The sequence below is a fragment of the Giraffa tippelskirchi genome, chromosome 3, assembly GCF_054371585.1.
Source record: "Giraffa tippelskirchi isolate mGirTip1 chromosome 3, T2T-mGirTip1v1.2.pri, whole genome shotgun sequence".
Lineage (NCBI taxonomy): Eukaryota > Metazoa > Chordata > Mammalia > Artiodactyla > Giraffidae > Giraffa > Giraffa tippelskirchi.
This window is the reverse complement of record NC_137277.1, coordinates 38,689,505-38,715,880: the sequence shown is the minus strand read 5'-3', so window position 1 is coordinate 38,715,880 and position 26,376 is coordinate 38,689,505. Positions and strand designations below refer to the sequence as shown.

The following is a 26,376-nucleotide window of genomic DNA, read 5'->3' as shown; positions in this document are numbered from 1 at the left end:
CCCATTGGTTGAGGAGGGCTGAGTTCCGCGCACTCCGCGCGACGGGCCCCAGTTATAGGCGGAGCCGCGGGGAAGACGGGACCTAGAGGCCCCGCCCCGCAAGGCTCGGTGTGCAACATTGGCCGAGGCTTCAGTTTCGCTCTCCAAAGTATCTCGGAGTTCCCGGACAGGCCCTGGAAGATTCGAGAGCCCCTGTGGCCCTAACAGTGACTTAGTCATCCCACATACCGGAGTCCCCAGCCCTGCCAAGTTGCCTGAGCCCCTCCGCTCCTCACCAACCCCCCAGGTGTCTCACTGAGACCCGGGAAAACTACAGCTCCCAGGTTGCATCGCGCCGAGGCCTGTAGTCCGCGAATCAGGCGGCTCGAGTCAGGTGACTTCTGGCCAGCCCCAAGGTATGTCAAGCCGGCCCCGGGAAGCGGGTACAGTCCGAGACGACTGCCGCGTTCCATCTGGTCGGTGCCCTGAGCCTAGAGGACCTCAGGTGAGAGCCGACAGCCTCCCTCGCCTTCCCCACCTCATTTCCCAGGCGGACCCCCTGAGGTCCAGAGACTGGCACAGCAAGTCAGTTGGGCAGCCTGCCGCGCATCCAGCCTCCCTCAGCCGCGCCAGGGTTCCTTCGCCGGCCACCAGTCCCAGCCTCTTGGCACCGGAGAGCCCCCGGGTTAAAGGGCTTGGGTAGTAGCGAGCGGAGGCAGGGGACACCGGGCTGTCAAGGTGGTTTGGGAGGCTCTGTTCCAGTGTAGGTTAGCGCCCCTTCCCCGCCTTCTGCTTAGTTGTCGCTTGAATCCGGTGGCAGAGTTTGCAGATGGCTTTGCAGAGAGGAGACACTGAGAGGACAGACCACTTCAGGAACTCTTTCTGAGGTGCTGAGCACCGGCCTGGGCTCCAAGGGGAGTGGGGCGGACGAAACCCGACTTCGCTCTCCGGGGCTTTCAATCTGGAGGAAGCGAGGACTACTGGTCCCTGCCTCTTTCAACAATATTGAGGAAAATAACAACGTAGGCCTTATGAGAGCTTGCTAAGTGCCCTCGACAAGGGTTGTATTTATCAATACTTGAAAGCATTGTTTCTCAACCGTTTTTTCTTACCAACCTCTTCCTCTTGAAATTTTAATACTGCTTATAAAAGGGCTGTGGACTTCCCAGGTGGCTGGTGGTAAAGAATCCGCCTGCCAATGCAGGAGACACAGGAAATGTGGGTTCAGTCCCTGGGTGAGGAAGATCCCCTGAAGGAGGAAATGGCAACCCACTCCAGTATTCTTGCCTGGGAAATCCCATGGACAGAGGAGCCAGGCGGGCTACAGACAGTCCATGGGGGTGCAAAGAGTCAGACACAGCTGAGAATGCACATGCATGCATGCATGCATGCATGAAGGGGCCACAAATTGTGCTTCATGTTTCATCTAAGTCCTGTGATTTAGTTTCCACTGTCCCTGTTTTCACTTTAGGAAATTGGAGCTTGAGGAGGTCAAGTAGCGCCCCAAAGTAGCCCAACTAATAAATGGGGAGCTCGGGTTCAAACCTGTGCGGTCACTCTCCAGGACACACATTCCTTGCCACTCTCTGTATTACTTCTCCAAGAGAATACGATCTAGGGAGTTCCAGATGGTAGAACAGGCGACAGGATTAACCAGATACCTGACCCCAGGGAGCCCCAGGGAGGGGATTGGGAGTGGGAGACTTCTTGAAGCAGGTGGCATCTAGGGAAGGCCTAGAATATAGAAGTTACATAGGAAGAGCAGCATGCCACACAGGGCCCATCATGATGAAAGTCTCCACTTCCACTTTGTAGCATTTGGAAGACACTAGTTTTTGTGTAATTATTAACTTGATCTTTTTTGAACATTTTAATCAACCACATATCTCTCAAGGTCTCTCTCTCTCCTGATGTCTTTCCTCCCACGTGTGTCAGCCTTTGGGACCAGGGAACTTTTGTTGTCCAAGAGTTTGAGGTGCTCAGTCTACATTCCACTCCTGTGGAATGAAGGAGGAGCCAGTTAGGCCTGATTCTGCACGTCTGAGTCCTCAAAGAAAACCCAGAATCTGCCCTGGGGAACACACTAAATCCTGAGCTTGAGGACATCGGCAGGTGTGGAGAGCAGAGAGTGGCAAGAAGAGGTTGGGCGGGGGGGTGGTCATTCCACATAGACCAGAGAGCAATTTCCTGCTCAGGTCAGGGTACAGAAAGCAGAGAAGGGAGCATGGGGATACACGGCCAAGGACAAGGTGCCCAGAGGAGGCCAGAGAGTGGGGAGATAGATGCTGGAGGGTGGGAAAGCTTCTATACAGTGAAGCAGCTTGTAGAAACCAAGTTATGGATATTTACGCTGATCTGCCCCATCTTGACCTTTGGTTCACCTCTCATGCGTGGGGGTTATGGGTACACAGCAACCCATCTCCTTCACTTAACCAATAAACTGCTCCAGGACTGATCTGGGGTTTGTTCCACACCAGGTCCCCTTTGTCAGTGATCCCTGACGGTCCCAGAAAAGTGACACCTGTCAAACGAAAAAGTCCTAATCAAGGGTCTGTTGGTGTCATTAACCTATAGATGCTTCTCCCAGGACAGGAAATGAAGTTAATTTCCCTAAGGTTTGGGGCTTCCCTGGTGGCTCAGTGGTAAAGAATTTGCCTGCCAATGCAGGAGACAGGGGTTTGATCCCTGATCCGGGAAGATCCCACATGCTGCAGAGCAACTAAGCCTGTGCACCACAACTATTGATACTGTGCTCTAGAGCCCAAGAATTGAAACTGTTGAGCCCACATGCTGCAACTACCAAAGCCCTCTCACCCTCGAGTCTGTTTTCCACAACAAGAAAAGCCACCACAGTGAGAAGCCCACACATCACAAGAGAGTAGCTCCCGCTCACTGCAACTAGCAGCGAAGACCCAGCACAGCCAAAAATAAATAAATAAAGTTATTTAAAGAAAAAAATCTTCCTTAAGGTTTATAGGTTCATGAAGTCAAATATCTAACTACAGTTTTAATATCTTCTGAAAAATAAAAGAACCCCCAGCCAATAAGGCTGCATCTTTCTTTCTGTTATCTAGGTTGAACAAAACAGTTAAAGAGGGAAAAATTCAGCATTTGTCCACTTCCTCAGGCTAGGGCCTTACACAACCCACTGAGCATCGCAGAGCCCATTTCCCCACATATCAAAGAAAGATAGATCCTCTCTGGGGTCCTCTTCTCCAAGCTGATGATGCAAAGCCTATGAGGTCACAGGTGTGAAGTGAAAGTCCTTTATGAACTGTCCATGCATGGTTCCAGGTGGCTTATTGTCCACTTGTCACTAGGCAGATCTGACTTTAACCTGAACTTCTCTTCCTCTTTGTGTTTCTTCCTAGTTCATTGAAATCGAGGAACATGATAAGGAGGTGGCTGGTTATTTTTATCCTTTTCCCCCTGCAGCTCATAGAGAAATGTGGTAAGTCTAGAAATGGGTTATCTGCTGTGTAGAGGGAAATGGAGGAGGTAGCCTTACTTGTTTGCAGCCAAAGGCTTAGGACCATCCAGACAGCATGTGTCCATCTGCCTCTTGGCTAGGTGGCCACCCAGGTAGTGAAACAGACCAAGGTCTGGAGTTCAGGAGTTTTACAGGGAGCCAGACGGTTCACAAATAATTGACCTTCTGCCCCGGGGGCCCTTTTCCCTTTTCTGTATCACCAATGTCAAACTGTGGAGCTCCAAAAATCTGGGATAATGTCTGTAGAGAACAGCTTGTGTTCCACCCCATGGACCTCACAGAGTGAGTTATGGCTCCTGGGAGATGCTGCAGAAGCAGCTGAGGTGGCCAACTTGTTACCTGGTTCTGCCAAGCAAAGACACCTGAGGAGCCTGCCCAGCATCCCCTGGTAAGATGACAGAGCCCTTCCCTTAGAGAAGGACAGAGGAACTGGGCTCACCGGGGCTAGGGGCCTTACAGAATCTGGGCTGGTTGTCGAAAAACACATCAGGGTTTGTGTATCCTTGTGAGGCGTGACCTTCAGCGCAGGGCCCTTTAAAGGCCTGTATCATACCATCAATTTTCCATTTCCCAAACATTGCTGAAATTCTTTGCATGAAAGCTGCGTAAAGCCTCCAAGGACACCAGGCCCATTATTTTGATCATCTGGCTGTTGTCAAAAATCAAATACAGGGACTTCCCTGGCAGCCAAGTGGTTAAGAATCCACACTTCCATTACAGGGGCATGGGTTCAGTCCCTGGTTGGGGAACTAAGATCCTGCATGCCACTCAATGAGGCCAAAAAATAAATGAAAATAATTTTTTAAAAAGTACATCTTGGGAGTTCCCTGGTGGTTAGGACTCCATGCTTTCACAACCAGGTGCCTGGGTTCAGTCCCCAATTGGAGAACTGAGATCCCATGAGCTTCACAGTGTGGCCAAAAAAAAAAAAAAATCAAATACACCTTAAAACCCTCAACCAAAGTTTCCAGATTAACCTTGTACGAACTATGCAAACGCTTGCCGAAGCTTGCCAAGAGCTACGCACAGTGGTTCCACTGCCAATCATTTGAGCTCTTGAGTGTCTGAGCAAACACTGGTCATCTGACCAGCTCTTCCAGGTTTGTTAAACAATCAGTCATGTTCCTTTGCAGTCACACCTTGTGGGGAAGGTGTGACTTGTGGGGAAGCAATTTCCGAGAAAGAAGAGGTTTCTTCCAAGAAAGAAAGAGCACCATGGAGCCTGGTGTTTTTCAGTGCGGATGCCAGGGCCCCAACTCCAGACCTGCTGGGTCATATTCTCTGGGACTAAGGCCCAAAAGTGTGCACGCATGCACCTTGGCTTGCTTTAAATAAAGTTCCATTAGTCATGCTAATTCATTGCCCTCGGAAAGAAGAACAAATTCGGCTGCTGCTGCTCAATTATACAGAGGGCTTACAGGCCCAGAGAGGGTGGAAGTCTCTCCCAAAGTCACACAGCCACAAAGTAATGGGACTGGGACCCCTGCTGCACTGTCACTGAGTCTTTTTTCTTAAATGTCATAAAGGAATAGTCAGAAACCACCATAAAATCAAGGAGCTAGAATTGGGTTTCTGACTTCATTCTGCCCTGCCTGTCTTGTCTTCACTTTGGGGAGTGGTCAGGGAGCTGACTCAATGGAAAGGACTGATGCTGGGGAAGATTGAGGGCAGGAGAAGAAGGGGGCGACAGAGGATAAGATGGCTGGATAGCATCATTGACTCAGTGGACATGATTTTGAGCAAACTCCAGGAGATGGGGAAGGACAGGGAAGCCTGGCGTGCTGCAGTCCATGAGGTCTCAAAGAGTCAGACAGGACTGAGGCTGAACAACAGGGAGGACCTACGGTGAGTTCACTCACCTTCAGTTTTTTTTGCCCCTGCTGGCTGTGGATGGAACCTGGAGGTGCTGCCACCTAGTGGCAAGGACCTGAGCCGTGGACCCGAAGCCACCCTAGGTTTGCATCCTGCCTCTACCATTTCTGAGCTGTGTGAACACAACACTTCCCCTCTTGGGATTCTCTGTTTTCTTCTGTCTGCAGTAGGCGTCACGTTGCCCACCTCTCGCTGGTGTAGTAATTAGAGAACGGCAGTGGCTGGTGTGGAGTGGGAGACATGCCAATGAGGATTCGTTTTCAAAAAGCAAAGGCTCTTCTTGGAGGAGCCTTCAGGGAGTCTCATTTGATTATTCCAGTGTGGTATCCAGAGCCTCCTGCCCCGGGGGCAGACTCTAAAATGTGCTTTTCTAGGATACTATATGATGCCAGCTTCCTAACTGCCTCCCATCTTAGGCTAAAAGATGTCCTTTGAGGACAGAGCCTGCATCTGCATCTGCATCCACACGTGGGGCTGGCAGGGAGAAGGTGGCTCAGGTAGAGTCTGAGAGGCCCCAGGTCCCAGAGCCAGGCCCAGAGTGTGAGTTTCAGGCTGGCCAGTTCCCTTGTGGGAGATGAGTTTACTCTTCCCTTTCCCTGCCTCTTCCCCATCTCCCCCCCTCCCCCGCCCCGCCACTGGTCCAGGTGTCCAGCCAGAGGAAGAGAAACTGCCAGGGAGGAGTATTGAGAAGGAGCTCAGACAGTAGAGGTCAAATTAGGGAACTTTTAAATTCCTTCTCAACCTGAGCATCTAAAATTTCATTTCTTCATCTTCTGCCTTTGAGGGGTCTGGGGAGGGGAAGACCTGGGCCTCACCTGGTCACAGCCACAGCCCCCGGAAGGAACCATGTTCATCAAATGGAGCAGCTGCTTCCCCCTGTGGGCCCCCTTCCCAGCCCAGTCTAGATTCACGATCACACCTTAGGCTGCGAGTCACCCTGAAGTCCCTCAGGTGAGGGAAATGAAGTCGACACACCTGGGGTGGGAGCAGGGATGGGGCAGGGCTGCCCGGAGAACACAGCAAGAGTCCGAGAGAAGGTAACTCCTGTGCCCAAATTGCCCCGGAGTGTTTGGCCTCCCACACCTGCTTCCTCCTTCACCCAGAGGCCTATCTGTCTGCCTCCTCCTCAGTTAACATCTTAATGCCAAGAAGAAATCTCCGGTAGTGAAACCCTGTGTTGTTCGTCAGTCTCCCCCAAGTCCCCAGCAGGGTCATCCTCCAGAAGGGGATCAGTGAATGGGGTGAGCTGGGCTTTTACAGGGAACCAAAGGCAGTTCTTTAGAAACAAATTAACTGGGCCACAGGTGTCTCTCTGAGACTACAGGAAGGGGCAGGACTGGTTCTGCAGGGCCATTTTAGCTCCACCGACAGAGGAAACCCTTGTGCTTTCCATCTGAAGAGGTGGTTTAAGCCCACGTGTTCTAGTCCCAGATCGTGGCTGAATTCCTTTGTGACCAGTTTTTGGGCTCCATGGTTTCTATTTCCAGGTGACTCCTGCAGACCATTAGAGCTCATCCATGGGGGAGGAGTAAGCTTCAGCATCTCCTGGTCAGGACTGTGTCTCCCTCTGTCTCTGGCAGCAGGAGGAGAAAGTGCATAATGAGGGCATTTCCCACCCAGTCACTTAGCTTCTCAGAACCTCAGGAGTCTTCGCCTGGGGATAGAGGTGGTTATGAAGCATAAGTTCAAGTGTCAGGACCCCTCCTCCCAGTGTCTCATGGGCCTGAGCTCTCAGTCATAACGACTCATATTATTGATTTGGGTTGTTCCAGAGTCAACAGTTGACTTCTCTGTACCTCCCACTGTGAAGCTGGAAAACGGAAGCTCCACCAGCGTCAGCATCTCCCTCCCGTAAGTTTCCCAGGCCCAGCTCTGTCCTCAGCCCAGCCCGTTTGCCCTACAGCTGGGTCAGGGCTGACCCCTGCTCAGTATATTCATATTTTAAGTGTGATGCCCTTACCTCTTCACATTAAGACAAGACAGGGAAAGACAGGCCGCGGCCCTGGGCTGCAGATCGAGGTCCCAAGGTGTCTCTCTCTCCCCACAACTGATGAAACCTTGTTTCTGGTGGGAGGGGGAAGACACATGAGGCTTTTTCTTAGCTCCTTGAGTGACCAGCAGTTGATGCTGGACTTCAAAGTGGTCCTTTGCAGGGCTCTGAATATCTGAAGAGAGTCCTGAAGATTGCTAGTGGAGGTGATGGAATTCCAGTTGAGCTATTTCAAATCCTAAAATATGATGCTGTAAAAGTGCTGCACTCAATATGCCAACAAATCTGGAAAACTCAGCAGTGGCCACAGGACTGGAAAAGATCAGTTTTCATTCCAATCCCAAAGAAAGGCAATGCCAAAGAGTGTTCAAACTACTGCACAAGTGCACTCATCTCACCTGCTAGCAAAGCAGTGCTCAAAATTCTCCAAGCCAGGCTTCAACAGTATGTGAACCGTGAACTTCCAGATGTTCAAGCTGGATTTAGAAAAGGCAGAGGAACCAGAGGTCAAATTGCCAACATCCGTTGGATCATCGAAAAAGCAAGAGAGTTCCAGAAAAACATCTACTTCTGCTTTATTGACTATGCCAAAGCCTTTGACTGTGTGGATCACAACAAACTCTGAAAAATTCTTAAAGAGATGGAAATACCAGACCACCTGACCTGCCTCCTGAGAAATCTAGAGGTCAGGAAGCAACAGTTAGAACTGGACATGAAACAACAGACTGCCTCCAAATCAGGAAAGGAGTATGTCAAGGCTGTATATTGTCACCCTGCTTATTTAACTTACATGCAGGGTACATTATGCAAAATGCCAGGTTGGATGAAGCACAAGCTGGGATCAAGATTGCTGGGAGAAATATCAGTAACCTCAGATATGCAAATGACACCACCCTTATGGCAGAAAGTGAAGAAGAATTACAGAGCCTCTTGATGAAAGTGAAAGAGGAGAATGAAAAAGTTGGCTTAAAACTCAACATTCAGAAAACTAAGATCATGGCATTCGGTCCCATCACTTCATGGAAAATAGATGGGGAAACAATAGAAACAGTGACAGACTTTATTTTCTTGGGCTCCAAAATCACTGCAGATGGTGACTGTAGCCATGAAATTAAAAGATGCCTGCTCCTTGGAAGAAAAGCTATGATCAACCTAGACAGCACATTAAAAAGCAGAGACATTACTTTGCTAACAAAGGTCCATCTAGTCAAAGCTTTGGTTTTTCCAGTAGTCATGTATGGATGTGAGAGTTAGACTATAAAGAAGGCTGAGCGCCGAAGAACTGATGCTTTTGAACTGTGGTGTTGGAGAAGACTCTTGAGAGTCCCTTGGACTGCAATGAAATCCAACCAGTCAATCCTAAAGGAAATTGGTCCTGAATATTCTTTGGAAGGACTGATGCTGAAGCTGAAACTCCAATACTTTGGCCACTTGATGCGAAGAACTGACTCACTAGGAAAGACACTGATGCTGGGAAAGATTGAAGGTGGGAGGAGAAGGGGACGACAGAGGATGAGATGGTTGGATGGCATCACCGACTCTATGAACGTGAGTTTGAGTAAGCTCCGGGAGTTGGTGATGGACAGGGAGGCCTGCTGTGCTGCAGTCCGTGGGGTTGCAAAGAGTCTGACACAACTGAGCGACTGAGCTGACTGACTAACTGAAGGTTGGGAGAAGGAGCTGAGTCACTTGGCAGCACTTTCTGAGATGACATCCAGCTCCCTTCGGTGGATCCCACTGTGCAGTGCTCCTAGCCTTATCTGAGAGTCTCTCCAGCTGCCCTCTGCTGGTTCCCGCACAAGGGTGCCCGCCTAGTCCAGATTGTGCCAGAGAGCCCACCTCCTCTGTACCCTTCCCTGCTTTCCCCAGCTTGTGCCTCCCAGCCATGAGGATGCCCCAAGATGAAGATCTGGAACCCTAGTTTTGTTTTTTTTTTCTCTTTACCCTTCTCCCTTTTCCTCACCTCTCCTAGGATGTCTGATCTTAAACCAGAGCTTTGGAACCAACACGTCCTAACAGACCTGCATCCCACCCTCAGATCCTGCCACTTCTGCACACTGATACCATATAAATACCACAGAATCCTTGAGCAGCTTCCCACCCCCTTCCAGATTAACTCCAGGCCTCTAAGCCCAGACTTGAGCCCCACAGGCTGCTCCCACTCAGACATGTCTCACCGCTTTCTGGGGACGCTTGCCTGGCCCTTCTCAGAAGTCTTTCCCAGGAGAGCAAATACCATGGTCCTGTAGGCCTCTGAACACCTCGTGTGGCATTCACAAACTATTTCCCACCAGCTGTGTTTTCACTTGGCCAAAGGGACCCCACCTCTCAAACCCCCTAAGCATATAGCCCTAGGTCACCCTAATTGCCTGAGATATGCCAGGCCCGCCACAAAATCCAGAGGGCAGGTTGAGACCTCAAGGATTCCAGCTTCTCAGCAGTAACCAGACTCTTTTCCTCCACAGGCGCCCTTTAAATGCAACCTTGGTGATCACTTTTGAAATCACATTTCGTTCAAAAAACATTACTATCCTTCAGCTCCCTGATGAAGTAAGTAATCAATCTTAACAAATGGATAGAAAATGACTAGATAACAAAACACATTTTAACTAAGTGCTTGTGGAAGTAGGCCACCTTGTTTTTATACCGGGGGCTGCCCCTGACCTGTTATTCTAGAAATCTCTGATTTGGGGCTTTGTTAGTCTCTTTGACCATGGATGTTTTATGCTATCAAGATGGAATTAGGAAGATGATGGTAAAAAATGTGAGGCAGAAATGGTTTTGAGAATGTAGAAGAAATTCTTAAGATTTTTTTTTAAGACCTTGCTCCTCAAAGAGCATCCATGGATCAGCAGCATTGTCTCTGCTTTAAAACTTTTTTTTAATTTTATTTTTAATTGAAGTATAGTTGATTTACAGTGTTGTGTTAGTTTCAGGTGTATGTACAGCAAAGTGATTGTTATACGTACACACAAATATATATTCTCTTATATACTTTTTCAGATCCTTTTCCCTTATAGGTTATTACAAAATATTGAATATAATTCCCTGTGTTATACAGTAGACCCTGATTGGTTATATATTTTGTATATAATACTGTGTATATGTTAATCCCAGACTCCTAATCTATCTCTCCCCCTTAAAACCTTTTAGAAATGCCCCATCACAGACCTACTGATTAAAAATCTGCATATGAGTAAGAGTCCCCAGATGATTTGGGTCCACATTAAAGTTTGCAGAGCTCCCTTCTGGGATTCCATTGGTTGAGTGTCTGGAAAAACCAGTGCCAGAGGCTGTCTGGCATAATAGTAATAGCTATTTATAGCCTTTATACATTTATCTTTTAATAAACACTGCTTCCACCTTATGGAGGATTTGAGCCAATTACCAGTCAACTTGATTTAAAAAAAAAAAATCAAAAAAAAAAAATCAGTAGGGAGGGGAAAAAACCAGATGAGAGATAAACACAGGAATGAAGCCACTTAGAAACAGACAAACAATGCTGCCAGCAAAACCTGCTAAAAGTAAGAATTGATGAGGATAGGAAAATAAAAGAGCCAAGAGCAGTACGCTTCGTGAAAATGGAGCTCACAAGACACTGGCCACGAATTGGATCCCAGGCTTTGCAGCAGCCACTTGCACCATTTCAATTGTCCTGCCAAAGCCTCCTGATTTCAGGGGATAAGAGCCAGAATACATGTTCAAGGGTCCCTGAAGAAGCCACTGCAACCCAGTGAGCCACATCTTCATGGTGCCCACGACATGGGTGGAAGGTGGGGCCCGGGCATGATCCAGGAAACAGAGAGATGGGAGGAAGGGGACAGTGTGATCCAGGGAAGGTCTCATCCCACTCCCTGCCTCACTCAGAATTCGAGAGCATCAGGAGGCGTGATGAGGGGTCAGATATTACAGGCAGGCCTCCAGGTTCTGTCTCTTAGAGCAGAGCTTTCGATGAACATTGGACAGAAATGAGAGTAAAGATGTTCTCCCTGCAGTGTCTGGTGTGTTGCACCTCTTCTGGTTTGTCTCTCGGCAGCCAGGCTGGGCGTGGGGCAGACATCTCTCTGTGGATCTGGAAAAGCCGTCCACAGTAAAGGAAGTCGAGCTAATAGCAGTCATCATAGGGTAGTAGTGATGGTAAACAGTTCACCTCTTGCTGTGTCGGTGCCGTAAACTTTATGGACATCACATCGTTCAGAGCAACCCTGTAAGGTAGACCCTTGTGTTATCCCCTTTTACAGATGAGCAAACTGAGATTAGAGCTCAAATAGCTTGTCCAAAATCAAATATCTAGTGAGAGGAAGAGAGCCCTCCCACCTTCCCTCAGAGATAAGCCAGGGGAGGGCCCTTCTGCTCATAAAGTCTAACACTGGAGTAGGGGGAATTCCGGTTGGCTGATTGGCCTAACATTTCTCTCTCCTGTTAGGAAGCTCCTAGAAGGCAGGGGCTTGTGTGACCTGTCCCTCCATTCCCTGGTGAATAGCTTGGAGCTGGACGTTCTCTAAGGTCCCAGGAACTACGGGGCTCTGGACTTGATTCAGTTTTCTAACAGGTCGTGGTGCCTCCCGGAACGACAAATTCCTCTTTTCGAGTGACGTCTCAAAGTGTTGGACAAGTTACCGCTTATCTGCATGGAAATCACTCCAACCAGACCAGGTAGGATGGCCTCCACCGGTGGGGGCCCTAAATGATGAGAAGGGAGCCAGTGCCAGCGTGTGGGGTTTCCTCCAGACACCCAGCCCCAGCTCATCCCAGTCCCCACGTTCTCTCCAGCCCAAGGATACGCTTCTTGGTGATCCACAGCAACATCGTCAGCATCATAGACCAGGTGATCGGCTGGATCTACTTTGTGGCCTGGTCAGTCTCCTTCTACCCTCAGGTGATCACCAACTGGAGGCGGAAAAGGTAACCCATGGAGCTTTACAAGCAGGTTCACTTGGGGTCAGTAGGACAGGCATTCCAACGAAGCATTAGGCGGCCTGGGTTCCGACTTACCCCTCTGCTCTTCTGTCTTCCTACCCACTCCCCACCCCAGCCTTTTTTATTTTATTTATTTTGGCTGCACTGGGTCTTTGTTGCTGTGCGTGGGCTTCTCTCTAGTTGTGGCGAGCAGGAGCTACTCTCTGTTGTAGTGGACGGGCTTCTCATGTTGCTGAGCACGGGCTCTAGAGCTGGGTCTTCAGCAGTTGCGGCCCACGGGCTTAAGCCCGTGCAGGGCCCACCCTTGGCATGTGGAATCTTCCTGGACCAGGGATCGAATCCATGTCCCCTGTATTGGCAGGCAGATCCTCATCCACTGTACTACCAGGGAAGCCCCTGCCCTTTCTTAAAAGTGGTCTGATGTGAAAGTTCTAAGAGCCCACGTAAGAGTTGCAGTGCTGGGCATTTGGTCTTTTGCCCAGTTCAGCCCCTCTCTCTGAAAGCAACCAAATGGGGCTTCTCAGTTGAGATGGAGAAGGGGCTAGGTAGGGGGGTCCACCTGCAGCTGCTGTGCTCCTGATCCCTGCAGCCCTAGAGGAGTTCATGTCAAGTTGGAGAAGAAAATTGGCCCACCTGATTTTAAAGACCCAGGCTTCGGGCACAAGGCCAACAAGGCACGTGGGCCTCTGAGGGGCTGCTGAGCTGGGAGCCAGAGTGGGAGGCACTTCATCTCTGCAGGAGGCCTCCAGACAGTCCCAGGATGAGGAGGGGGTCAGATGGCATGGGGTGGGCATGGAGAGGGACTCAGGACTGTGCTCTCCTTGGGGAGCAAGGCCCTCCTCCCGAGGTGCTGGGAGCTCTGTGCCCTCTAGGCCCCAGCGGCCCCCAGTCTCATACCCCACTCTGCTTGTCTCCCTACCCCTCCCCCCCAGTGTCGTGGGTCTGAGCTTCGACTTTGTGGCCCTCAACCTGATGGGGTTCGTGGCCTACAGCATGTTCAACATCGGCCTCTTCTGGGTACCCTCCATCAAGGTACAGCCCTGCCCGCCCCCGCAGCCCCACCAAGCTGGCCGGTGGCCAGGCTGCCCCTCACCCCCCAGCTTCTCCCCACCCCCACACAGGAGCAGTTTCTCCTCAAATATCCCAACGGCGTGAACCCCGTGGACAGTAATGACGTCTTCTTCAGCCTGCACGCGGTCGCCCTCACCCTGGTTGTCATAGTGCAGTGTCTCCTGTACGAGGTGAGCCGCGACCCCTGCACCTGCTGCAGCCTGCACTGCCCGGGCCCCCACCTGCCCTTTTACACAAGACACGGAAGCCCCCAGAAGGGAAATGTGTCCGTCCACTCACAACTGCTTCCTGGATCATCGACCAGACCCCATGCTGGGCACAGGGAACACCCCGTGAGCCCAAACCCTCGGGTACCCCCAGGTCTGGGGTGAGGGACACAGACGGAGGCAGTGATGACCCAGCAGGCTGAGAGCTGAGCTGGCAGGGAGAACATGGGCAGTCCATGGGCCCCACGACTCAGCAGGGAGGAGGGAGACGGAGGGCGCTGAATTGTGGTCCATGGGATGAATAGTATTCCGTTGTGATGGGGAAGAGGGCCAGAGTGGACCATCCCTGCAGGGGAACAGACCTGTGAAGCCCAGGGAGCAGCTAGAGGAACTGGGAACAAGTGGGTGTGGCCGGGACTGCAGTGGAGGGAGCAGGAGGGGGGGCCTGAAGGGCAGAGCTGGGAGCCTGGGCACAGCTGTGTTGCTGGAGTACCACCATCCGCTGTCTCATCAGGGAAGGACAGTGTTAGTTGGTGCGTGTTTCAGGGCATCGTTGATGCCACTATTCTCTTTCGCTTCCCTGTGGGTGCGCCACTTCCCCCAGGGAGTTCTCTTCCCACCTTCAAGGTCAGCCAGGGCTGCTGGGCCCCCACCTTCACGAACCGTCTGAGTTTTCTTACCCTTTGCTGAGAAGGTTATATGAGGGAGGCCTGCTTTGGGGAATGGTACACGGGTTGGGGAGAGATTCCAGAGTTGAGCAGGCTCCCTCAGGTGGCCGAAGGAGCCTGGGCTGTGGTGAGGTGCCAGGCCTCCAGTGTGATAGGGGCCAGGTCCTCGCATCCCTCACTGCTGTTGAGTTCTGAGAGGGACCCAGTTCTGCAGCGTTGGAACAAGAAGCAAAAGGGCTCTGCTAAGTCCAAGAAGGATGGAACCAGAGGCTCTGACAGTGACAAGGTGTGGGTAGTACTGGGCTCTCCGCACCCCACCCCCATCCCACCCATGTCCCTCCCTTCCCCCTCCCCTTCTGATCCCCAGCGAGGCAACCAGCGTGTGTCCTGGCCGGCCATCAGCTTCCTGGTGCTCTCCTGGCTCTTCACGCTCATCGCCCTGATCATGGCTGCGGTCGGGGCAACCACGTGGCTGCAGTTTCTCTTCTGCTTCTCCTACATCAAGCTGGCAGTGACGCTGGTCAAGTATTTTCCACAGGTACCTCCAAGGTCTGCCCGCCTTTTCCCATGGCTGTTAGCATGAGAGGGACACGGATCCCTTGGGGGCAGCTTCTGACTGGGGCGAGGAGATGTGGGTGGAAAAGCTACTAGGAGGAGGCCAGCAAGCCCAGCAGGAGCAGGACATCACACCAAGCCAGCCATGACCTCTGCCTGCTATTCCCTGGGCCCAGGAATCCCATGGGGAGGTCGGTGGCATTTCTCTGACTCACGCTCAGCTCTGAGAGTCAGGGGTCATGCAGGTCACTCTCGTCTCTCTCCTTTACCACCTTTCTAATGACTTCAGTCTTGCACGCCACCCTACCACTGCTGCCCATGACCACCAACTGATGTCCCTGACAAGCCACAGAAGGATACTGGGGAGATGAGATGGGAGGAGGCAGCCCACCAGCACCCAGGGTCCTCCTTGTGGTCCCTCACACCCTCCCTCAGGTGCTCAAGACAGTCCTACTCAGAGTCGGGGACTGAGAGTCACACACAGCTTCCGCCACAGCCAGAATGGCCTAGGACCAGTTCAGGTATGAAAGAACTGACAACCACAGGCTCTACTCATGAATCTGGGACCTCATTTAACTTGCTTCCCCAGCACAGGGAACCTTTTGTTCCAGGGACTCAAGAAGGAGAACGTTTTGGCCAGAGTCAGGGCCAGTCCCCTGGAGGGCATGGAAATAGCCATACCCTTAAGGATCAGCAGGACTCAGTTCCAAGGACCGGGGAGGAGGGGCCACTCCCGGCCAGTGCATTCTGCACAAAGGCGCTGTCGGAGGAGGCCTTGCTGGTGGAGCAGTGTGAAGCTAGGAAGGTGGGATCAGGGCCCAGGGGGCTTGGGAAGGAGGCTTCAGAGTAGGGGACGGGCCTGGGGGAAGTAGGGCCTCAGTCCTGAGTGTGGGAAAGCTTGGACCTGGGAAACGTGGGAGGCAGGAGCCTCAGTTGGAGATGTCTTGGACCATCCAGGACTGGAGAGGTGGCAGCAAGCATGAAAGATGGTGGGAGAGGGCAAAGAAGGGGACCTGACAGGTGGCTGACTGGGAGAAGACCACTACAGAGGCCAAGCGGTCCCTCAGGTGGTGGGAAGAGCGGTCGCATAGAGAAGCCCAGAGGGGGCTGGTGTTGGAAGAAGGGTGTGGGGCCCTGATACCTGGAAGAGGAGTGATGTCCAAGTGGACTGGACCTGGGAAGCCCACAGTGGAGGCCCTAGAGCCTCAGCAGGGCTGGGGCAGGAGTTAAGTCCACTCTATAGGTGGGAAAACTGAGGCTAGGGGAACTCAAGTCACTCTCCCAAGGTAACACAGCTCCCATGGTGGAGCTGGGATTCCAAACTAGGTCATCAGACCTCCCAGGCTGTGTTCATAAGCCCAACATGAAGTCCAGGCTGAGTTTGGGGAGAATCTCCATTTGAAGGTGAGAAGGAAACAAATCAGAGTTGCCTGAAAGCCAGGATATAGGGAAGGATGAAGATGGAGAGACAGCATCCACACACACCCCTCTCCCTCCCCCCCCACCCCCCTGGCTGGAGTGGGGAGTTTGGGAGGGAGGGAGGAGGAGAGCTCTGTTCCGCTTAGCTCACAGAGACCCCAGGACCCGCCCAGACTGTGCCTGCAGCTCCGAGTCCAAAGGTCATTGTGTTTTTGGTCCTGAGGTCCAAACAGAGGAGTAGGAGGCTTGAGAGCCGCTCTTGTTTGGACAAAGTCACAAGGTACAGGAGGCCGCCGCTCAGCCCCCTCACCGCCCTCCATCTGTCTGTCTGGCCCAGGCCTACATGAACTTTCACTACAAAAGCACAGAGGGCTGGAGCATTGGCAACGTACTTCTGGACTTCACTGGGGGCAGCTTCAGCCTCCTCCAAATGTTCCTGCAGTCCTACAACAATGGTGAGTCAGTCCGCAGGCTGCCACCCACCTGGATGGCTGGAGGCGCAGGGCGGTGGGGGAGGGGCTTCCTGGAAACCACCCCTCCCCCAGTCTGGAATCCTAGCCAGTCCCAGGCCCCTAGGTGAGGCTCACCTAGGGAGCATTTCTAAATTTACTTGGCTGCATCCGTTCGTGGGCTTCCCAGGTGGCGCAGCGGTAAAATACCGGCCTGCACTGTGGGAGACCTGGATTTGATGCCTGGGTGGGGACGATCCCCTGGAGGAGGAAATGGAAACCCACTCCAGTATTCTTGCCTGGGAAATCCCATGGGCAGAGGAGCCTGGCGGGCTACAGTCCATGGTGTTGCAAGAGTCAGACACAACTGAGCATAGCATGGTGTGTGATCTTAGCTCCCTAACCAGGGATTGAACCCACATTCCCTGTATTGGAAGGTGGATTCTTAATCACTGGACTGACCACCAGGGAAGTCCCCTGCCTAGGGGATTTGGCAGCTAGAGGATTTGTGGTTTCCTGGGCAGAGGAGGGACACCCCACCACCCACCACGCCCTGCCAGCAACTCCCTAAAGCCCCACGTGCTCCAGCTGTTTGAGCAGCCGCCAACCTAAAACCACAACCCATCCTGTCCCCTCTGGCTGTTTACAGACCAGTGGACACTGATCTTCGGAGACCCAACCAAGTTTGGCCTCGGCATCTTCTCCATCATCTTCGATGTTGTCTTCTTCATCCAGCACTTCTGCTTGTACAGAAAGAAACCAGGGTATGACCAGCTGAACTAGCTCCCTGGGAACCAGTGGAAAGAGCCCAGGTCTGGGCCCTGGTGGGGAAGTTTCCATCAGGAAGGCTGGAGAAGCCGTCTGGAGAGCTGGGCTGGCTCCGTGTGGAGCACTCTCTTCCTCAGGGCCAGACGCCTTAAACTTGAACCAGCCTGCCTTCATCCTGGACTCTCCCGGGCCAGGGAGGACCCTCCCTCTGGGATAGGCACCTTGACTGTGTGCAGAGATTAACAGCTGGCGGCCCCTCCTGGTCTCCCCAGAGGTCTGTTGCCCCAGGCCTTTCCGGTCAGGCGCCTGGCCCTCCTGCATCTTGATGCTGCATCTCTGTTTTCTTTAAGGCTTCAGGCAGCACACAGGGCTTCTGGCAGCCGTCCCAGGCAGGACTGAGCACTGAGCTTGGAGCTGAAGGCCTTGCCCTCCCTCCACCCAAGCAACCAGTGTCTGGGAGCGGCTTGAAGGACTGGCCTGGCAGCTGGGAGAGTCAAGGGAGCCTTGCTGCCACTGCTGTGTTCAGAGACCAAGCAGCCAGGTGCTGTGCCCGATAGACCCGGAGGTGCTGGTGTTGGTGGCAGAGGGGCAAGTACTTTAGGGTTAGGCCTTGGGGTGCCTCCTCTGAAGACTGCGTTCTCTGAGCACTCACCGTGCGGACACTCATCCTACATCCAGGTGGCCCTGGCCAGGCTCTTGTAAAGAACCAGTATTTCCAGACCTTGAGGTGCTCAACAGATTGGTTCGGAACCGAGCTCACGTCTAGCTCTCTCCGGACCCTTATCACACTAACGAGCCCTTTGGGATTTTTCAGAGGGATGCTTGCTTCAGAAGTGAGTGGCTTACTTTCTTCTGCCTCTGCCTACCTCCGCTTTCCCATATTCGGGCCACACACTCGCTCCCTACCCTGAGTTTGGAGGACAGGACACACACGTACACACATACACACACACCAGTCTGTGCCTTAGAGGCATGTTAGACCTGCCAAGTGGTGAGAGCAGCCCCATTCCGTCACTTTCCCAGACTCCGACCTGAGACTCACCAACTTGCGACTGTTCCAGAGCCTTAAAGGACTTGAGACCACCTCACACACTCCTCCTTGTGGGCCCAGCCTGATCCCAGAGCCCCTCCCTTCCCACCCCAAGCAGTCATGGATGTGCCTTGTCCAGGCCTCAAGCTTGTCGATCCATGAGATGAACGAGGGGCTTCAGTCCTCAATTAAACCTGATTCGTTTCCTCTCCACACACTGAGCATTTGCCAGATGCAGGAGGCAGGTGTGTTGGCTTCCAAACCAAGTCCTTAGGGCTTAGGGAGACGGCCTCAGTCATTCCACTGTAAGGAAATGCGTGGGATTTCGAAGTTCACTGATCCTGAAATGGCTGTGTGCCAACCCAGTGTGTCACCGGGGGAGCCTTGCTGGGCAGCCTTGCTGGGCAGCACTGTTGGATGCTCAGGGCCAGGCTGGTCCCACAGGGACCATCTGCATGACCAAGGGCATGGCAGTCCAGCCGTGGCCATAAGCAAGGGTTGGATGCGTTCTTTAAGGGTATGTGGGAGAAGGGTCAGGGGAGGCGGGTGGTAATAAATCTTCCAGATTCTTCCTCTAGCCAGCTGTACTAAGTATCAAAGAATTTAGGAACTTGTTTCCCTAAAGCAGAAAGTGCAGCCTGACCAAGCCCACATGCCTGACTTATTTGGGCCACCCAGCGTGTGGTTGGGTAACACACTTTAAAGATGGGAGATTGCAAAAATCTGACTTGCCTAGGCTAGGTGGGTCCATGAGTGGCGGCAATTCCTAGAGCCAGTGTTCCAACCAGTCCTGGGCCAGGCAGAGAGCACAGTGCCCCCTAGCTCACTCCCATCATCCCATCAAACTACAGCCTGTGTGTCCCTGGCATGGATAAACTGAGTTCTCTTATGTCTTAGGGGGTGCATGTCTGCCCTTGGTGTCCATGAGGCCCCTTCCAGATGGGAGCTGAGGCTAGGTTACACAAGGGTAGTGCGGGTCTCCTTGGCCCAGTTCCAGTGAAGGGACTCTCAGACATTCCCACAGAGCAGCCCTGGCCCAGTACAGCATCAGTGGGTTTGGGAATAGATGGGCTTCGTCCATGGCCAAAGCCCTCTGACAATTCATCTCCAAGTATCCCTCCCCTGTGTCTCAGGAAAGACCCCTGATTAATGAATTCCAGCACTGTTTATTGGGCACAGGATGTAGGGCAGCTTCCCACTGCCCCATTTCCACAGTAACCAAAGTCAGGCCAGTGCCCTCAATAAGAGTAGCTCCCATGTGTGAATTAGTAAGCTTAAATTCCAAAGTTGAACTGGCACCTCCAAAGAGTGAGATAAAAAACACTTTGTATCAAAGCTGTGATTAAAAAAATATAAAAGTTAAACCCACAGGCATAGAGAAAAATGGCAATCCTGAAAACTGCCCTGAAATGTTACCCTCGTCTAAATCCTGTAAGCAGGTGAACCCCGGGGGAAGCCAGCGCCCCTTGTGGGGTGGGGGTGAAATGGGGTGACTTATGAGCCTGCCTGGCTTCCATCCAGGCAGACTTTTGTAGTGTCTCTGGCAGTGAATTGAGTCCCCTCTGGGGAATGCAGGGAAGAGCATGGGGCACAGGCACTGTGGAGCTGAGAAACGGGGCAGGGCCAAGACCTGTGTTTCTCAGCTACGAGGTGCTGTCAGGAAGTGGGGCCCCTCATCACCTGGGCACTACTGTGGTCAGACAGCAAGGTCTGGGGGCCAAGACTGGTCACTGCAGACTGACTGTGACTTGGCTCCAGGCCCTGTTGCCAGTCCTCAGCATCCAAGGGGGAGAGATGGTCCCAGAGCCTTGGGCCAGTGGTGGGAGGGGGATCAGACCGGGCCAGGAATCTGCTCTTGCCCTTCTGAGCGGGGACCCAGCAATGAGCAGAAGCCAGGACAAGAGGCAGACAGAGCATGGAAGTGGTGTCACTGTACAAAGGGCAGGCAGGCACGAGTCAGGGACCCTGGCAGCTGCTAGGACAGCATGGACTGCTGCACGGCCTTCTGCAGCGACTGCCGCGTCACAAGCAGACGCACCACCTCCTCCGAGCGCTTGGTGAGCCGCTTCCGGGCCTGGTCGTGTGTGACCATGGTCATGTCCCAGCCGTTCACCTGGCCCAGGGAGAGAATACAGCCCACTTCAGGTCACTGCCTTCTGGGATCTGAAAATAGGATGGGCTTTGGGGGGCCTGGGTCACCCAAGCTGATGTCCCTGGGCTGGGTACACACATAAACACACACACACGAGGGATCCAGCACAGGCTCCTAAACTACTTTGGTGCATCTCCCAGATGCCCAGGGAGGCAGGCAGGGGCAGCCCCACCACCCCCAAGGGCTTTACACCCTCCAGCCCAAGCCTTGTTTTCCTCCTTCGGGACACTGGTTACCTGCATGATCTTGTCCCCGATCTGCAGCCCAGCAATTTCCGCAGGGCCTCCTTCAGATACCCGTGTGACGTAAATGCCCTGGGAAGAGGCAGCCCACGTCAATCCCTGGGGTCTCTGGACTGGCCTCCTGGCCATAGAGCAAAGCCCAGCAGAGCATACTCCTAGCCATCTATTCCACACCCAGGCCATGCTAAGACAGCCAAGGGGGAAGTAGGACAGCCCCACGGATGCTCCAACCTCTGCTGGCCACCTGGGCTCTGTCTAAGCAGGCCTTCCTAGTGCTGGGAGGGCTGGGAGGCCCACTCTCCCCCACCCAACCCCTATTTACTCCCACCAGATCATTTCTTGGACCTTCCTTTTTTTTTCTTGGATCTTCTTAAGAGAGGACCATTTTGAGAGAGATGAGGTCTGCTCCTTCCACAAAGGCCCAGGATGCAAAGAGCCACTGTCTCAGGCCTCTGTGCCCCACAGAGAGGTCCCCAGATCCTAGTCCAGCTCACCTTGTCTGTCTTATCTTCTGAGAAAGGGTTCTGGGAGGGATCCTGGTCAATTCCGCCTCCAATGCTGAAGCCCAGAATTAAGTTCTCACCTTGACGCAGCTTGTGAATTTCAACTCTTTGCTGGCAAAGATGAAAAAAACGAGTTGGGGATGAGTGGGTATGGGGAGCAAATGGGGTCTGTGATCCCTGAAGCAGCCTCAGGCGGCTGGGTAGGCTCAGAGCCATGCCCTGGGGGTAAGGCCCAGGGCCTCCTGCAGGAATCTAGCTGGTCACCAGGCTGGGAGGCTGTGGGGTTGAGACTCAGAACTCAGCCACACCAGTCCACCCCCACTACCCTCTGTCCCAACCTCTCCCAGCTTCCTCTGCCTCAGGCACCAGCCTTCCTCACACATGTTAAGCCCCTCCAGGCCCAAAAGCCAGGCTGCTGTGGCTGCTCTGGATGGGCTCCTGTGTCCCAAGGGAGGAACCACACAGGGCAGGAGTGGTCAGGCCCTGAAAAAAAATGCAGGCACCTGGCTGAGCCAGTTCAGATTGCTGAGCCAGCCCTGTCCAGGGCAAGCCAGGAGATGCTCGGGAAAAGCAGGGACTGGACTTGCACAGAAAGGAGGAAGGGCTGTCCTGGCCAAAGGAACAGAAGCAGAGGCTTGAAGGTGCTGTGGATACATGTCCATGAGACCAGAGTGTACAGTGCAGGGCTGGAACTGAGAGGTGAAATGAGGTTGCGCCCAGATCAAGAAGGCTGGGGAGGAGAGGAGGGAGGAGGCATCTCCCTAAGCCTCAGGCCCTGACTTGTGCAGTGTTGGAGACAGAGGAGGGATCTAGAGCTCTCCCACCATACTCTGAGGTTGGGGGTTCCCATCTGTGCCAAGCTTCTTTCAAAGTCCTCAGCAGGCACCTCCGGTCACCAGATGCTGGGAGCCAGACCAGGCAGCCCCCACCTCCAAAGGTGAGAGTCTTAACAGGAAGAAGAAAAAAACGAAAGCAAAAGGTGACTGGATCTGGACCGGAGGGGCTTCACGAAGGAAGTACTGTTTGCACCAGGCCTTGGACTGACCAGGAATTTGGCCTACCTGATCTCGATTCTGGGCCCACTGGAGCTCTTAGGAGTTGGGGAGGGCTGCGTGATGGTAGATCGTAGTCAGATTTGATGCTAGAATGACCATTCAGGCAGAAGGGGAACAGATGTCTCACCAAGGTGGGATATGGAGGCCAGGGAACGTGAGCCACCAAGAAAGTGAGATCCACAGGTTCCAGGGACTTCACTGGCGACACAGTGTTTAAAACTCCTCACTCTCAATGCAGGGGGTCCAGGTTTGATACCTGGTCAGGAAACTAGATCCTACAGGTCACAACTAAGAGCCCACATGTTGCAACTAACACCAGGCGCAGCCAAATTTAAAATAAAATGAAAAAACAGACTCCAGACTACTCGTGGCAAAAAGCATCAAGAGAAGCACCAGGCCGGCCACCTGGCCTGGCTGAACACAACCACCTCCCAGATGGGGACCCCAGAGGAGAAGGAGCATGTTGAGCTGGAGAGCCAGGAGTACTCCAGGCAGGTGTCCAGAAAGCAGACCAGCCTACGATGCCAGAGTTCAGAAGAGAAGCCAAAATGTTCACTACATGGGAGAGGACATGGGGTAGGGAGGAGCTTCTTCCACCCCATCCTAGATTCAAGACACAAGAGGGAGAGGCCAGATCCCACCCACCATGTTCAGACATGTTCCTAGTATGAGAAGAATTGGAAGGTCAAGGTCCTAAAGCTTTGAGGAAGGCCCGGGGACCAGCCATGACGTGTGAGAGGGGTTGTAGGAAGCGTGATACCTGCGGCCCACTGGCCCTACATCCTCGTGCCCAAACGTGTGAGCTCCTCCGGGCCCACCTCCACCTCCTCTGACATACACCTTTGCACACCTTTGACACATTCCAAGGTCAGAAAAAAGTACAGGCTCTAAGACTGGGAGATAAGGTCCTATCACTGATTTGCTGGGCGAGGTCAGGCAGGTTACTGCCCCTCTCTGGTTTCCCACCTGCACCCTTTTTTTTTTTTTCCCCAGCTAAGGAGCAAACTTGACCCCTTCTCTTTAGGGCAGCTAGAGAGCTGGAAAAAGTGGGCTAGTGCAGCTAGGGTGAAGCTGAGGACTGCTGTCAACAGGTCCAGCCCAGGCTGGTGCTGGTGCTCTAAGCTCACCCTCAAATGTCAGCTTTATCAGTGGCTGCCTGGTCACACCACCTGACTGCAGGAGCCCCCAGCACCGCCATCTGAAATACTGCAGCCAGTCCCAGGCCCCAGGGTTGGGACTTCCCCCCAACCCGTTCCCTGCCTAGAAGGCATTTCTTCTCAGCGACCTGGTTCCTTTCTGAGGGCTTCTTTGCACAACTAGGCATGACCAGACTTCTCTCTAGGTCTCAGTTTCCCCACCTCAGCCACAGAGTGGGGCCTGCAGGTCCCATCCGGCTGTGGCATTAACATCTGGCTCTAATGTCCCCGCCTGCCTTTACCTATTCTAATAGTACTCGGCACCCAAGACGAACCAAGGGAGGAGAGTAGGACCTGAGTGGACCCCAAAAGGTCTCCTCAGGCCACAGATGCCAGCTAGGGGGCCTGGACTTTGCCCCAAGGGCTGGGAATCCAGGGAAAGTTGGATCAGGATCGAGCCCGTTGCATGAACCTTTACTCTGGCCCGGGCGGCGGTGGGTCCGAGAAGGAAAGGCTGCACAGGAGGGGTGAGGGCCTGGATGCTACGCTGGCCCCGGCCACCTCCACCCCCCAAGCTTCCCTCTGGGCGGCGGCGGCGCCGGCTAGAGCGGAGGAAGCACTTCCTCATTCCAGAAGCTGCGACTCATAGACGTCGGGGCCGGCGTCCGCCCCTCGCGGCTGCCCAGCTGGGGACACAGATCCAGGAAAGGGCCGCTTCCCCAGACTCCCACAGCCGGAGCCTTTCTCCTCAATCTTCCCTGCCCCCGGCTGGCTGAGAGAAGTCCAAAGCGGTGGCGGTAATACGCGGGATCTGGCCTGGATCCTGGCTCTTCAGGAGGCTTCTGGCTCCCAAGTACTTCTGTTGCACAGCTGGGGAAGACCGCGGCCCGGCTCAGGCAGAGCGGGAATCGGAGCTCTGGCTGCAAGTTTGCAAGAGCTCCAGGCTCGACGCTCTGTCAACCTGTTTGGGGTGTCAGTTTACCTATCTGCAAAATGGGGACAAGCCAAGATGAGGAGGAGCCCGCGCGAGCGCACTCACCACCACGGCGGTGACGGGCTGGCCCGGGACGTAGGACATCTCGACCCCAATCTGGTTACCAAGTGTAGCTTAGAGAAGCCCTCAGCGAAAATCCCCGCGGCCGCGCCCTCTCTTGGTTAACAAAGGCGGCCCAACCGCGCCCGCCCCTTTATGAATACTTAAGAAGTCTCCGGCCAATCACCGACCGGAGCGCTGTTCGGCTTTCGGAAGTCACGGCGAGTGCGCAGAAAATCAGTGAGCGGATGGAGCGTACTCGGGGCTACCAATGCGCATGCGTCGGAAGGCTGACACGGGGTCCAGGCGCCTGCGCAGCCTGGGCCGTCCCAGCATCCTCCAGCGCAAAATGGCGTCGCGGCGATCCCTACCCGAGGCTTCCTGAGAGAACGTCGAGTGACCGCGTCCGCGGCTGGGTTCCAGGTAACTGAGCGAGTCTGGGCGGGATATGCAGATGTACCGTCGGCACCCCGAGCTTTCAGCCTTCTCAGCGTCTTTCGAAGGTCCGAGACCGAGGGGTGCGGGGTCTCGGCGGCCCCAAGGGGAGGGGCGGCGTGAACGCAAACTCGCCATGCTCCGGGTGCCACTTGTAACTTGGTTCTCTCCGCAGCCCCGCGTTGCTCCACGAGAAATCAGGCTGAGCCCGGGAGGGTGCGATGGCCGCAGTGGTGGCCAAGCGGGAAGGGCCGCCGTTCATCAGCGAGGCCGCTGTGCGGGGCAACGCCGCCGTCCTGGATTACTGCCGGACTTCGGTGTCGGCTCTGTCGGGGGCCACGGCCGGCATCCTCGGCCTCACCGGCCTCTACGGCTTCATCTTCTACCTGCTCGCCTCCATCTTGCTCTCCCTGCTTTTAATTCTCAAGGCGGGAAGGAGGTGGAACAAATATTTTAAGTCGCGAAGACCTCTTTTTACAGGGGGTCTCATCGGAGGCCTCTTCACCTACGTCCTGTTCTGGACATTCCTCTACGGCATGGTGCACGTCTACTGAAACGGGGGCAGGGATGATTTTTTTAAAAAAACAGATCGGGAGGACTGTTGCCAGAAATTAACACCGGGTAGATTTACCTAGTTTTTAAATTGTTGGAATCGCTGCTTGTTCTGTAACGTTATAAATAATTTATATCTGAAGACGAAGAGCCTGTACAGTTCTTCAGATTAAATGAAACGTGAGACCCTTTGTGGAGTTTTTTCCCTCCCTATCGCATAGCCCCTGGCTGTCGGGGGTGCAGAATCCCGAGTACTGACTCCGGAAGAACTGGGACTGGGCCTTAGCTTTCTGTCTTGATTCCTTACATGTATGCATAGGCCACCCAGAGAGAGGACACGAGGACCTGAACAATAAGAGAACTTACCGTTAACATCCTGAGAACTAGTAACAGTTAATATTTATTAAGTGTTCCCTACATGGACAGAGGAGTCGAGCTACAGTCCATGGGGTCGCAGAAGAATCGACTTAGCAATGACAAATATGCCAGGCATTGTACCTTGTACCTTTTACACTTGTTACTTTTTTACACTTGTTATTTTACACTTGTAACTCAGTTACTAGGTGCTGAGTTCCTCAGTCATGTACCAGTCTTTGCAACCCCAAGGGCTGTAGTCCACCAGACTCCTCTATTCATGGAATTTTCCAGGCAAAAATAGTGAAGCAGGTTGCCGTTTACTTCTCCAGGGGGGTCTTCCTGATGCAGGGATCGAACCCAGGTCTCTTGTGACTCCTGCATTGGCAGGCAGATTCTTTATCACTGTGCGTGTTGCCTCCCTGTGGGGGAACAGTCACCAGTCCCCAATAGGTGAGGATACTCTTATCATTGTACTCAACCAGGACTGCTACCTG

The 26,376-nt window shown here is 53.3% G+C and overlaps 3 protein-coding genes across 5 annotated transcripts; 2 read left to right on the top strand and 1 right to left on the bottom strand.

Moving 5' to 3' along the window:
• The first annotated feature begins 366 nt into the window (after positions 1-366).
• CTNS (cystinosin, lysosomal cystine transporter) lies at positions 367-18,630 on the top strand. Its single transcript, XM_081579930.1, has 12 exons — positions 367-484; positions 3,351-3,430; positions 7,114-7,192; positions 9,797-9,881; positions 11,884-11,987; positions 12,105-12,236; positions 13,184-13,283; positions 13,373-13,492; positions 14,564-14,734; positions 16,508-16,625; positions 17,269-17,383; positions 17,738-18,630. The coding sequence occupies exons 2-12, from the start codon at positions 3,370-3,372 to the stop codon at positions 17,784-17,786; spliced, it is 1,134 nt and encodes a 377-aa protein (XP_081436056.1). The 5' UTR covers positions 367-484; positions 3,351-3,369; the 3' UTR covers positions 17,787-18,630.
• Positions 18,631-19,567: 937 nt separating this feature from the next.
• TAX1BP3 (Tax1 binding protein 3) lies at positions 19,568-24,638 on the bottom strand. Of its 2 annotated transcripts, XM_081579932.1 has the most exons (4): positions 24,545-24,638; positions 21,306-21,425; positions 20,806-20,883; positions 19,568-20,530 (listed from the first exon to the last, which is right to left on the bottom strand). In XM_081579932.1, exons 1-4 carry the CDS (start codon positions 24,581-24,583, stop codon positions 20,393-20,395), a joined length of 375 nt encoding a protein of 124 aa, XP_081436058.1. In that variant the 5' UTR covers positions 24,584-24,638; the 3' UTR covers positions 19,568-20,392. The 2 variants fall into 2 exon arrangements, with proteins under 2 accessions (XP_081436058.1, XP_081436059.1); XM_081579933.1 differs by lacking the exon at positions 20,806-20,883.
• Positions 24,639-24,859: 221 nt separating this feature from the next.
• On the top strand, positions 24,860-25,711 carry EMC6 (ER membrane protein complex subunit 6). Of its 2 annotated transcripts, none has more exons than XM_081579934.1 (2): positions 24,860-24,961; positions 25,149-25,711. In XM_081579934.1, the coding sequence occupies exon 2, from the start codon at positions 25,195-25,197 to the stop codon at positions 25,525-25,527; it is 333 nt and encodes a 110-aa protein (XP_081436060.1). In that variant the 5' UTR covers positions 24,860-24,961; positions 25,149-25,194; the 3' UTR covers positions 25,528-25,711. The 2 variants fall into 2 exon arrangements, with proteins under 2 accessions (XP_081436060.1, XP_081436061.1); XM_081579935.1 differs by having other exon boundaries at positions 24,860-25,041.
• The last annotated feature ends 665 nt before the right edge of the window (positions 25,712-26,376 follow it).